Raw genomic sequence first — 13,862 nt, 5'->3', positions numbered from 1 at the left:
CAAGACCGGTCCTTTCCTCTTTGCCCACGTTGCTAAAAATCCCAGCCAATCTCTGAACATCTCATTCCTTCACTACTTCAATCTCCACCTCTAAGGCCTCAATGCCTGCAACTCTGCCGCACTCAGATCTATTCAAAGTGTTGCTGCTACGATAATCTTCCTCACCCCTTCTCAAACTCCCTCCATTGGCTTTCCCTTTTTCCATTTCATGAAGAACAAATTTCTCATGCTAACCATCAAAACTCTCAAAAATTGAGCCCTGCCCTACCTGTGTCTTCTATTATCTTATTACAAAGCTGGCTTCCAGTCTGGTTTTACCTACTATGCCAGCTTCAATCACCTGCTTGTCTGCTTCTCCCACATGTACCTTTACTCTTTTCCCTATGCCATCCCTCATATATGGTAATATCTCCGAAGGAAAATCCATAAAGTCTCTGCCTTCATCTGTCTCCTCAAATTCACCAAAAAGCACACAGAAAATTGCCATCTAATAACAGGTAGGTAGTTGGCAACTTGTGATCCCTGCTACTGATGGGATGAGAACCAAACACACTGATAGGAGGCTTTGATAGGTTATCTTTTGTTACCTTGTGATCCCCACCTCCCTGCTTGACCTGCTTCATTTTGTCTTTTAGACTGCAAGTTCTTTGGAACAGGTACTGTCATTTACTATATTTATACAATACCTTAGTAAAATGGGACTCTGACTCAGCTGATCTCTCTAAGCACCGCTGCAAAATAAATGTTAAATAATATTTCTGCTACATTTTTCTTTTGAGACAGGGTGACCACAACTGAACTTCATGTTCCAGGTGAGTGCATAACATAGATTTGAATAATGACATTACAGTATTCATGTTATTTCTATACCATCCTTTGCACATTCTAACACTGTTTGCTTTTTCAACTCCTACTGAGCTGTGAGTAGGGAATTTCATTAAATTGTCCACAATGACATCTAGGTCTTTTTCCTGAGTGGTTACAGTTGAGTAAAACCCAGATGTATGTATGGAGTTCAAATTATGCATGGAAATGCACACTGAAAAGTATTTGTCAACAATTCCATCTGTATCCAATTTGCCTATTCACCTAGCTTTGTTAGATTCCTCTGAAGTTTTTCCACAATCTTCTAGTCTGGACTATACTAAATAACGCTGTAGCACCTGTAACTATTGCCACCTCACTTTTCGCCCTCTGTTTCAGACCATTGGTAAACTCAATATATTTTCTTATTTTTATTTATACACATACATATATACACACATACACACAAATACAGGGTATTATCTCTGCGTGTGTAAGAAAAAAACAGTTACTAACTTTTCTCTAGCTGTTGTTCTGCAAGATGTGTTGCACATTGTCCATTCCAATGTAGGTGGGCATGCCCCAAGCACAGCATGCCCCAAGCACAGCATGCCCCAAGCACAGACCTGCCAGAATTTTTTCCCTTAGTGGTATCTGTAGGGTTGGCTCCAGTGCACTCTAGTGCCAGCGCTCATAGTGCCGGTATAAAGGGACCTACCAACCCTACGCCCCTTCAGTTTCTTCTTCCCAACTGACTCCAATAAGAGGGGATGGAGGGCAGGTCTTGGAATGGACATGTGCAGCTCAGCTCAAAGAACAACGGGTTTTTTTCATTTTCGAGTGCTTGCACATGCCCATTCCAATATAGGCAACTCACAAGCAGTTGCTCAGGACATGGGCTCAGAGTTCAAGTACAAGCTGACTACAAGACTGCCAGCCAAAGCTGGCATCGTCTCTAGCCTGCTGGATAATGGCACAGTGCACTAAGAACGCAGGCACCAAAGACCAGATTGCTGCCCTGCAGGTATCTTGAATAGGAATTTGCGCTAGAAAAGCAGCCAAAGATGCCCAAGATCCTATGGAATAAGCAGTCAGGTTATCCAGAGGAGGGTCTCTCATGAGTTTGTAACATGCCTGGATACACAATGTAATCCCAAGATGGAATCCTCTGGGCAGAAATGGAGAGTCCCTTTATTCTCTTTGCTATCATTATAAACAGCTGAGGCGATCTGTGGAATGGTTTTGGGCATTTGAATATAAAATGCCAAGGCCTGCCTAACATCCAAGGAATGTAGGCGCTGTTCCTCCCTATTCGCATGCAGCTTAGGGCAGTATACTGGCAGAAAAAGTGCTTGGCTGCAGTGGAATTGTGAGACTACTTTCGGGAGGAACTGTGGATGCGAATGCAGCTGCACTTTGAAGAAGATTGTATATGTGGGTTCTGATGTGAAGGATCGGCTCTCCGAAACTCTCCTAGCCAAAGTGATGGCCACTAAGAAGGACGCTTTCCAGAAGAGGTACAACAGCAAGCATGTTGCTAGAAGCTTGAAGGGTGTACCTATAAACTTTGACAGGATGAGGTTTAGGCACCAAGAAGGAATCGGCTCCTTTACCTGAAGGTACACCGACTCCGGGCCTTTGAGAAAACTGATTACCATTTCGCACAAAAAGACTGATCTTTTGTCGATTTTAGGATGCAAGGCTGAAATGGCTGCCAAGTGGACCTTGATTGAGGAAAAGGCCAGACCTTGCTGTTTCAAGATCAGAAGGTACTCCAAAATAAGTTGCAATGAGGACTGTGCAGGAGGAATGCCACACTGGAAAGACCAGGTGGAGAATTGTTTCCACTTTGCCAGATAAGTCACACTGGTGGAGGGTTTTCTACTGCCCATTAAAATTCTACAGACCTGCTGCAAGGAGGCTTGCTCTTCAGGATTCAGCCATGGAGGTTTCAGGCCGTCAAATGAAGAGAGCTGAGGTTCACGTGGTGCAGCCAACTGTGGTCTTGGGAGATCAGGTTCCAATGTAGCGGAAGCCAGACTGGGATCTCCACCGAAAGGCTTGACAGGGTGGTGAACCAGTGTTGTCTGGGCCATGCCAAGGCTATGAGGATGGCCCATGCTCAGTCCTCCTTGATCTTCAGCAGAACCTGGTGTATCAATGGACTGGGAGGAAAGGCATAATACAGGTGAGTTGTCCATGCTAACAAGAAGGTGTCCATAGGAGACCCAGGCTGCAGCCCCACAGGAAGCAAAACTGATGGCATTTTCTGTTGTCATGGGTAGCAATCAGGTCTATAAGGGGAGTCCCCTACCTTTGAAAGATGTCCCTTGCAATGTCTGGTCGAAGCGACCACTTGTGGTGAGCGGAGAAGGACCTGCTGAGGCAATCCGCGAGTTGGTTCTGTGTTTCTGGCAGGTAAGATGTTCCTAGATAAATTGAGTGTGTGATGCAGAACTCCCACAGCCAGACTGCCTCCTGACATAATGGGGAAGAACACACTCTACCCTGCCTGTTGATGTAATAAATGGCAGTTGTATTGTCCGTGAGAACTGAAACCGTCTTGTCCATAATGTGGGGTGGACCACCCTGAGTTCCCTGATACTGATATGAAGAGAAAGCTCTTCTTGGGATCACAGACCTGGAGTCCTGAGGGACCCTAAGTGGGCTCCTCAACCCAATGCCTAGGCATCGGAGACCAGGGTCACCAGCAGTTGAGGCCTTGAAAAAGATGCTCCTGCACAAACTGTGCTTTGGTTCAACCACCAGTCAGTGAATCAAGGAAAGTGTTGCAAGGGTCATGGTGTCGCAAGGGTGAATATACTGTGGCCAACCAGGCCTGGAGAGGTCTGACACATAGCTTGTGTGTTGTACCACATATTTGCATGATGCCATATAGTCCAGAAGGCTCAAGCATATCCAGACTGTGGTGACCGGATGGATCTAACGGGAACTTATGTTCGAGACCGAGTGAAAACAATCCTCTAGAAGTAAGGTCATTCCTGTACAGAGTCAAGAACTACCCCTATGAACTCTATCCTTTGTACAGGAATAAAGGTGGATTTCTGATAGTCTATTAGTAGGCCTAAGGCCCAAAAGATCGATTGAATGAGATGGATGTTGGATTCCAACTGAGCTCTGGACCTTGATTAGCCAGTCTTCAAGATATGGGAATATAAGAACTCCCTTTCTCCTGAGGAAAGCCATGACTACTGCCATACATTTAGTGAAGATCGTGGGGCGGCTGACAGGCCAAACAAGAGAACCAAGAACTGGTTCACAACAAATTTTAGGAACCTTCTGTGGCTTGGAAAAATTGATATGTGGAAGTATGCATCCTTTAGATCAAGGGCAGCATACCAACCCACGGACTAAGCAAAGGAATGATGGAAGCCAAGGAGACCATGCAGAACTTCAAGCTCTTGAGATAGTGGTTCAAATGATGCAGGTCTAGGATTGGTCTGAGACCCCCTACTCCAGCTTCTGGAATTAGGAAGTAATGGGAATAAAATCCTTTTCCTTTTAGATGATGTGGAACCTCTTCCATGGCTCCTACCCGAAGGAGGGATTGGACTTTTTGTTCCAATAGTTGCTTGTGAGAAGGGTACTTGAAGGAGGATGAGTGGATTAAAAATTGGAGGGTATAACCTAATTCTATTGTGCTTAGAACTCAACGGTCCAAGGTAATATGGGTCCAGGCATTGAGGAAATGGCAGAGTTGGTTGTAAAAGGGGGTAACTGGATCCAGAACTGAAGGGATTGAGATGTCGTATTTGAGCATTTTGTAAAAACGAGGGCTTCAAGCTGCCCAAGGGCCTGGGGCAGATTGTGTCAACCCTGAGGAGGAGGTTGGTGGACAGGGTCTATGTCTGAACCATTTGTTCTTCCTCTTCCACTGGTCTTGCCTGGCAGGCTTTGTAAAATAGCGTCAGTCTGTTGAGGACTGTAGTGTTTTCTGGACACTGCCAGTGTATAAACCCCAGAGATTTTAGGGTCGCCCTGGAGTCCTTAAATCCATGGAGTTTGGTGTCTGTTTGCTCTGAAAAGAGTGAGAGCTCTTCAAATGGGAGATCATGGAAGGTTTTCTGTACCTCCTGAGGAAACCCCGAAGACTGTAACCACGAGCTTCTGCACATGTTAACAGCTGTGGCCTTCTACCTGGCCACAGAACTGGCAGCACCCAAGGCTGCCTGCAGGGAGACCCGGGCTAATGTCTTCTCTTCAACTAACAAAGAGAACTCCTGCCTGGCATCTTGGGAGAGTATGTCCTTAAATTTTTACATATTAAAATCATAGAGACCTAGTAAAGCTTGCTAGTTCATTATTCAGAGATCTAGCCCATCTGTCTAATAGGCTTTTCAGCTAAACAAGTCCACCTTTCGGGGGAACTTTGCCTTGGGTGTGGGGCCCACTTGACATTGACAGTCCCTCTCATTGATGGCCACCACCACTAGGGACCCTGGAGGAGAGAGTGAAAACTGAAATTCATACCCTTTGGCTAGTGTGCAGTATTTGCGCTCAGTCCTTTTGGCCGTAGGAGGAAGGGACACAGGGATCAGCCAGAGCACTCTAAACAGGTCCATGATTGTCTCATTAAGGGGTAGAACCACTCTTGAGTGACCTGCTGCTAACAAAATGTCCAGTAAAGCATGTGTCATCTCTTTGAGCATTTTGGTTTGGATATTCAAGTTCAAGGCCACCCACTTCAATAAGTCCTCCTAGGCCTTGTGATCATCTTGAGGTGAGAATACATCAGTATCCATCACTGCCTCATCTGGGGATGAGCAGGAAAAGGCTAAGGCTGGTTGAGGGTCCTCCACCTCTTCCTCTGTTTCGAATGAGACCTGTGGGATCTCCTCTTGAGGTTCAGCACCAGAATCCAGGTTGGGGGGGTCTCACGGCACGGTACCAGAGGTGCCCTACTTTCCAAGGCCACAGAATATGAACACCTTGAAATGTTACCCTGTCTCAGGGGAAACCCCCAAGGTTCCAAAAAGACATTGCATGGGTGCTGGTCCCCACAGTCCCAGAGGCCAAGTGTTCAGGGGCAGCATAGCGATTCAGGCAAGAGCAGAGTGGAAACAGAGCAGGGAGTAGTGCTGGCCGTCCTGATGATGGTGAGAGTAGGATCCCTCTTCAGACTCCAATAATGAAGACGAGCTGCGGTGGGGAGACCAAGTTCCCTCTTGGTGCCAGTGAACAGCACCATGGAGAGGCCCAAGCTAAGGCTACCATAAGAGGTTTTCCCCTAGAGGGTGGCCGTAGTGCCACACAAAAGCTGGGAAATGTCTCTCTGTTGCTCATACATACTGGTGGTGCTGAGTCCTGAATCTCCAGGGACCTCAGGACTGGGAGAATGAGTAGGTTTCAAGTAGCCACAAATGCCTCTGTGGTTGACAGTACCACATACTGACTGGTACGCTGTCTGCTGGAGGATGGCACTTCCCATGCCGAAGATAGCAGAGCCTACGGGGGTACTGAGGCTGGCGGAGGTGGCTGCTGTAGTGCAGAAGAAGGAGAGCAGCCTGACACGGGTCTCACTTTATCCAGAACCCCTTGCCTGCTTCCTTTTGGCACAGGGGAACAACTCTTCTCCTGGTGCTTACAGTGCTTCTTCTTAGGGCACCAGGTAGGAGAATCACTGCCAAACTGGTGGGAGGAGCACTTCACACCAAAGCTGAAGTGTTTGGTGCTGAGCCCAAACACTCCAATGCTGGTCTTAGGGCTGTGTCCATGAGGAGGACCTTCAACCTCACCTCCCGGTCTTTCTTGGTGCGGGGTCTGAAGTCCCTGCAGATCTGGCAACAGTCTTTCCAATGAGCTTCCCCTAGGCACCTGAGACAGCTGGAGTGCAGGTTGCACAAGGGCATCGACTTGCCATAGGCAGTGCAAGGTTTGCAGCCTGGTGTCCTAGACATACCCTGGCACTGGGGAATGGACAAGCTTCTCCAAGCAAGGGCAGAGGCATCCAAAACTTACTAACTACTTAAACTACACATACATGAGAAAGAGAAGAAAAACCAGTGGGAGAAATTGCCTGAGCAATGAGGGAAGTTCCAGCAACTGTTACAGGTGGTAAGAAGGAACTTAAGGGGCGCAGGGTCCGTCCTACTGGCGCTATGAGTGCGCAGGACCAGAGGTATCCGACGGATACCACTAAAGAAAAATAATCCAGCAACTGTGCTTGGGGCAAGCACACACCTACATTGGAAAGGACATGTGCAAGTATTCGAAGAAGAACAGTTCCAACAAGCAGCATTTCAACTTTTTGCCAAGGCTGCACCATTAAAAACTTCATTATTTAAATGCTTGTAGAAATCAGTCAGTCAAAGATGACAAACTCAGGCTTACTACAAATGCTCATACTTTTTGTCCCACAGGGGAAAAATGTCAGTGCAGCTGAAGAATTCAAGGAGACTTTTTTGTTCTACAGTTATTGTAAAATGAAAACTGTCAGCAGCCTGAAGAATTTCTCTTGCTAGACATTTGATTTGGAAGCATTTAAAAAAATATTTATAGAAAATCTTTTGTACAGCCTCATATCCAGCGAAGTAGAAATGAAGATAATTTACTTGAGTACTTAAGTAGAATAATGACAGGTTTCAGAGTAACAGCCGTGTTAGTCTGTATTCACAAAAAGAAAAGGAGTACTTGTGGCACCTTAGAGACTAACCAATTTATTTGAGCATAAGCTTTCGTGAGCTACAGCTCACTTCATCGGCTGCATACTGTGGAAAATACAGAAGATGTTTTTATACACACAGACCATGAAAAATTGGGTGTTTATCACTACAAAAGGTTTTCTCTCCCCTCACCCCACTCTCCTGCTGGTAATAGCTTATCTAAAGTGATCACTCTCCTTACAATGTGTATGATAATCCAGGTGGGCCATTTCCAGCACAAATCCAGGGTTTAACAAGAACGTCTGAGGAACGGGGGGGGGGGGGGAAATAGGTTACTTTTTATAATGAATCAACCATTCCCAGTCTCTATTCAAGCCTAAGTTAATTGTATCCAATTTGCAAATTAATTCCAATTCAGCAGTCTCTCGTTGGAGTCTGTTTTCGAAGTTTTTTTGTTGAAGGATAGTCACTTTGAGATCAGAAATCGAGTGACCAGAGACCACTCTCTCTCTGGTCACTCGATTTCTGATCTCAAAGTGACTATCCTTCAACAAAAAAACTTCGAAAGCAGACTCCAACGAGAGACTGCTGAATTGGAATTAATTTGCAAATTGGATACAATTAACTTAGGCTTGAATAGAGACTGGGAATGGTTGATTCATTATAAAAAGTAACCTATTTCTCCTTGTTTATTCCTTTCCTCCCCTCACTGTTCCTCAGACGTTCTTGTTAAACCCTGGATTTGTGCTGGAAATGGCCCACCTTGATTATCATACACATTGTAAGGAGAGTGATCACTTTAGATAAGCTATTACCAACAGGAGAGTGGGGTGGGGGGAGAGAAAACCTTTTGTAGTGATAAACACCCGTTTTTTCATGGTCTGTGTGTATAAAAACATCTTCTGTATTTTCCACAGTATGCAGCCGATGAAGTGAGCTGTAGCTCACGAAAGCTTATGCTCAAATAAATTGGTTAGTCTCTAGGGTGCCACAAGTACTCCTTTTCCAAGTAGCATAAAGAATAGGTATCAAAGTCTATCTGACCAGTGAAATAAAAAGTGTGTTGTAAGTGAAACCAATTCATTACTTGCTCTCAGGAACAGCACTATTTGTGGCTGACTTTAGAAACATGGTCAGTATTAACTCAATACCTACCAAAATATAGTTATAGTCTGACAAGCAATTAAATATTTTATACTGGGGTTCCACGTTCATTGCCTCAATCATTTCCAGAAAAACTTCTCACATTTTTGTCTCCTCACCCCCTCCATTGAGCAGCCCTTCAAACATAAACTGCATTTTGAAAGTCAGACGTATTATCAACAGCAATAAAGATTATGCAAGTGGAACGTAGTAAGCATTTCTGCTAATGATACATGAGCCAGGAGGAGTAGGTTTCATTCTCCCATAGTTTTATTGGGTCTGCAGTGGTAACAGGAGTAAAAAGTAGTATAAACTTTAAACTTTTTCACTGAAATAAACAGATGCTACTGTGTATGCCTAGAGAGCAGATTTGTTGAGTCAAATGTCATTTTTACATAGCCATTTCTGTGACCATAACCACATTTTAATATCTGTTGTCTATCAGCAGAGATGGGCCCAAATCAGAGTTTGAATTGGATGCAATCTTCTCCAAAAAGGGATATTCAGATCCAGCGTCCTGCTTCAAGCATCTCCCTACTTATTTGCTAATGATTCCCCATGTTGCTGGTTATTTAAAATGATGCATCGTGCCCAAATTAGTTCACCACCACCACAGACACTACTGCTAAGAAAAGAAAAGATAAAGTCATGGGTGTTACACAGTAGAGATGTGTGTTTATAGAAATCCAAGGACTACTCACCACATGAAGAATTTTATTCTCCGTTTCATATACTGTACAATCCTGAAAAGAGAAAGTAGACGACGGACATTAAGTCACTAAGTAAAACATTCCTTGGAAAATTGCTTTTTTTTAAGGTTAATCATACTGAAAAATTTACGGAGAAAACCCCATTTCAGTGTCCCAACTATGATAGAAGGATTTATGTAACCCAAACAGAGAGAGTAGAATAAGAAGAAAATCCTGAGTAGCAAAGACCTATACCTCTGGTTCTCCACCTTATTTTTGTTGAAATCCCACAAGATGGATTTTATTCCCCTCTCCCTAATATCCTTTTGTGCCATGCCCTACTACAGTCATGGCTGGCTGGCGTCTTTCTCCTCACCCATATCTCTTTCCTCCTCCTTTCTCATTTTATCCTTACTTTTCCTTAATATCACGGAAACATCTCCCACCCACCAAAAAACAAAATGTAACCCAGCAAACATTTCAATCGATTTAAAATAGGTGTGATAGATTAAAACATTTCCCTAGTGCAGAAAGCAACTGTCCCTCCCATTCCAATCTGATCAAGGAAATTGGGAGAGGGAGTTGAATTATCCACAATACACTGAGTTGAATCATCATGTTTATGTAGCACTTCAGAGAGAGAGGGCAAAGTTTAGAGAAGAGAAAAGGTGAGTTGAATCATCACCCATGGACTTGGGGACATGGAGGATGGAGAATGAAGAAGAAAAGTGAGTCAGACTGTTACATACACAGAGCACACTGAGGGTTGTACACATGTGATCACTTTGCAAAGAATGTAAGGTGCTATCAACAAAAATGAGAAAGCATAGAAAGATAGAGGATAGAAGATTCAGGGGTTGGATTTTCTGCAGAAAAGGACCTCGAGGTTACAGTGGACGAGAAGCTGGATATGAGTCAACAGTGTGCCAAGAAGGCTAACGGCATTTTGGGCTGTGTAAGTAGCAGCATTGCCAGCAAATCAAAGGACATGATCATTCCCCTCTATTCGGCATTGGTGAGGCCTCATCTGGAGTACTGTGTCCAGTTCTGGGCCCCACACTACAAGAAGGATGTGGAAAAATTGGAAAGAGTCCAGCGGAGGGCAACAAAAATGATTAGGGGGCTGGAGCACATGACTTATGAGGAGAGGCTGAGGGGCCTGGGATTATTTAGTCTACAGAAGAGAAGAATGAGGGGGGATTTGAGAGCTGCTTTCAACTACTTGAAAGGGGGTTCCAAAGAGGATGGATCTAGACTGTTCTCACTGGTACCAGATGACAAAACAAGGAGTAATAGTCTCAAGTTGCAGTGGGGGAGGTTTAGGTTGGATATTAGGAAAAACTTTTCACTAGGAGGGTGCTGAAGCAGTGGAATGGGTCACCTAGGGAAGTGGTGGAATCTCCTTCCTTAGAAGTTTTTAAGTTCAGGCTTGACAAAGCTCTCACTGGGATGATTTAGTTGGGGATTGGTTCTGCTTTGAGCAGGGTGTTGGACTAGATGACCCCCTGAGGTCCCTTCCAACCCTGATATTCTATGATTAGGGACAGAAATCGTGGCAGATACAGAGACTAGGAAATATAGGGAAGAGAGAAGCAAAGAGGAGGAATATTTTTGTGCATATGAAATAAAATGTACGCTGTTGAAAGCATTACTCCAGTTTCAGATGGATCCTTTAATCTCTACTGTAATACAAATAATAATTCAAAAAATGGTGCTCATATTTTAAGTCTTACATTTCTTAAATGTTTTTTCCAATAGTGCAGAGAGTACAAGATCAATTTTTGGCAGAAATACCAGTGTGGGCAATTCTAAACCGTGAAATACTTCTGGTGCTAATCGTGGGGGAGAAAGAAAAAAAACCACCCAAAACTAACCTGTTCTTAAGTTTCACAGAGTAGAACCAACAGGTTAACTTGGGAACACTTTCCTAATAGTAGCTGTTTGTATTGGCAAGGCATTGCTAATAATATAGCCAATGAAAATCTAGCCAAATAAAAAATCTAACAATTATATGCAGACATCAATGAAGCATCTGCATTCTTACCTGCAAAAGACACGTTTCACTTTTAAATGTGAGAGGGTAAGTAACATTTTCAATTTGGATATATTTATGTTTTGCAGGAATCATTTTGCAAAAATAGCAATGAGAAACTGCAAAACATTTTAGCAACATTTAAAAATCCAAGTATCACTGAGCAGACAGTAAACTATTCATATTACATATGAAACTACTACAATCAAGTAGTCAAATTAAACAGAACAGAGTCTAATCAGTTATCTACTCTGGAGAAAATGCTATTTTTCTTTATGAGCCTGAATTACATAATAATACTGAAAACAAATAAAACAGTTCAAAATGAGAGTACTTAAACTATAATAAGTAAAATATTTTTTCTTCACTTAAGTAAAACACGAATGACTATATAGCAAATATTTTAATAGCCAAGAGGAAAAACTATTAAATTGTGGGTAAATAATATAAGTCACTTATGATGAAATATCTATAGATATTTTAAGTAGAAGTGCTAAATTACACAATAATTTACTCTAATTCATATTTTAAACCATTTAAAAAACACACACAAAAGAGAAAACTAAATGTATAAAATAATGGATTTATGTGGGCTTCGGGTTACAAAGTTTGTCTGCTGTTGCCCCTTCTTCTGTTTCATCCCAAAATGAACCAATCAGAAACTTTGTATCTAAGTGGTCATTGAGAAGCAGTACTTTTAGTATTGGCAATTAAGTGTGACAGACAACCAGCACATCCTCAACGTACCCAAACCAGAACAAAAATATTATATTTTTTAAAAAGCAATATTGTTTATTACAAACAGCAGAAGACTAGCAAGGATCAATATCAATTGCCACTCTGTCACGTAACAGTTAAATAAACATTAAAAGAAACCATATGTCCTGGGCTTGGAATCCAAAGAAAGGGGAACAAACTGTCTAGTTCTGACAGACCAATAACTACAATGCTAGAAATTGAAAACCAACTGGGAAATTCTTAGAATTAGATTTCTAGGTCTGAACAGAATAACATGGCCAAATGGACTTATACTCACTGCCAGTCATACATCTATGATGAATGGACTCACCAGCCCAAGCTTTATTGTAATCCTGAAACTCCCCCAAAAGACACGCCAAAGCTGAAAAAGCAAATAAAATCAAAAGGCTGTATCTCAAGGCTTGTCTATATACAAACACTTACGCTATGTCTGCATAGTTTAGTCAATAGGGCTGTGAATAGCAGCGGGCACCAAAGTTCTGAACTGTAAGTCCCCTAGTTTTCATTAATGTAGTCCTGTTTGAAAGGAGCATGAGAAAGGGTGCTAATGGGTGATGGTGAAAGAGATCAGGTGATGGTCAGAAATGGGGCACTCTGCGAGAGAGAATGCACATGTGCAGTGTTTGGTAAAGACCATGTCAAGTTAACAGCCTTTTTGGTGAATGGAAGAGTTGAACAAGGACTGCAGGTCAAATGAAGAGGTCAGTGCGAGGAAACATGCAGCTAAGAAAACAGATGGGTCATCAGCATGGAAGCTGAAGGACTGAAGTTAAGTGTAAGAGATGATGAGGAAGAGAGTGACAGGAGTCCAAGTCAGAGAGGAAGTCTGATGGGGGAGGAACTAGATGCACAGTAGATGACAGAAACATGGAAGGAGAGAGGAGAGGAAAGTTGGATATACTATTGTTCAAAAGGAGAAAGAGTTGGAAGGGGGAAGAAGGCAGAATTGGAAGTAGTAGGAACAAGGGAGCAGAAGCCCAGCACCCTCACCACAGTCTGATCCAGAGCAGGGAGAATGAGAACAGAAGAGGCCTCCAAAAGAGGACAGCTGCAGAGCCAGTGACACCAAAGGATCTATTTTCTCTCTGAGATCCAGGAGTGGGAGAGAGCAAGGCATGAATAGTTTGTGGATGGCTATGATCTTTTTTACAGATGGAGTGAGCGTTCCAGAGAGAGCAAGAGAAGGGTAGGGTGGGGGCAGCAAGAGTTTGGGAAAAGTGGCATGAGAGGGGCAGAGGTGCTGGTAGGGGCAGGTGAAGGAAGTGAAGATGTTGGGTGGAAGGGAGGGGTCAGGGTTAGGGAAAATGTCACCAGAGGTGAGGAGCTGGTGGATGTAGCATATCCTAATAATTTAGGAGGTGTTCCTGAAGTCAGTGAAACTTGGCAGGGATGCAAGTGCCCAGGCATGCTAGCAGATCCTAATGCAGGATCAAGGTCTTGGGTTCATCTAATCTAAATCCCTACCTCACAGCATGTTTTATTTTATTGTTTCTAACTATCCCTGTAAATAAGCATTTCACTTTCTTGACTATCTCCAACAATAATTTCACAACACTCCAAACTTAGTGATTTTTTCCTAATATTTAAGCTAAATTGCTTCTGCTACAGTTTCAGTCTATTACTTTGTGTTCTATCCTCACCAACTGATCAGAATAATTAATGCCAGTCACCTTTATAACATCCCTTTATAGAGAAGGAAATATTGGCCACTTATTATGGAGATGCTTACAATTTGCAAGTATGGCTTTTCATACCCATTTCATTTAACAATTTAAAAAACTTGAGAACTGCAAAGTGTTGCTAACGGCACAA

At 43.1% G+C, this 13,862-nt stretch overlaps 1 protein-coding gene across 4 annotated transcripts in view; it reads right to left on the bottom strand.

Moving 5' to 3' along the window:
* The window catches only part of CNKSR2 (connector enhancer of kinase suppressor of Ras 2), a 376,791-nt gene that overhangs the window by 236,405 nt on the left and 126,524 nt on the right, over window positions 1-13,862 (bottom strand). For all 4 annotated transcript variants that reach the window (XM_048862811.2, XM_048862821.2, XM_048862830.2 and 1 more), the window contains one exon: window positions 9,272-9,313. In XM_048862811.2, coding sequence (XP_048718768.1) covers window positions 9,272-9,313 — 42 coding nt within the window. The remainder of the gene's footprint in view (window positions 1-9,271; window positions 9,314-13,862) is intronic.

This window comes from Caretta caretta, chromosome 1 (genome assembly GCF_965140235.1).
Source record: "Caretta caretta isolate rCarCar2 chromosome 1, rCarCar1.hap1, whole genome shotgun sequence".
NCBI lineage: Eukaryota > Metazoa > Chordata > Testudines > Cheloniidae > Caretta > Caretta caretta.
This window is presented reverse-complemented; position numbering and strand designations above follow the sequence as displayed.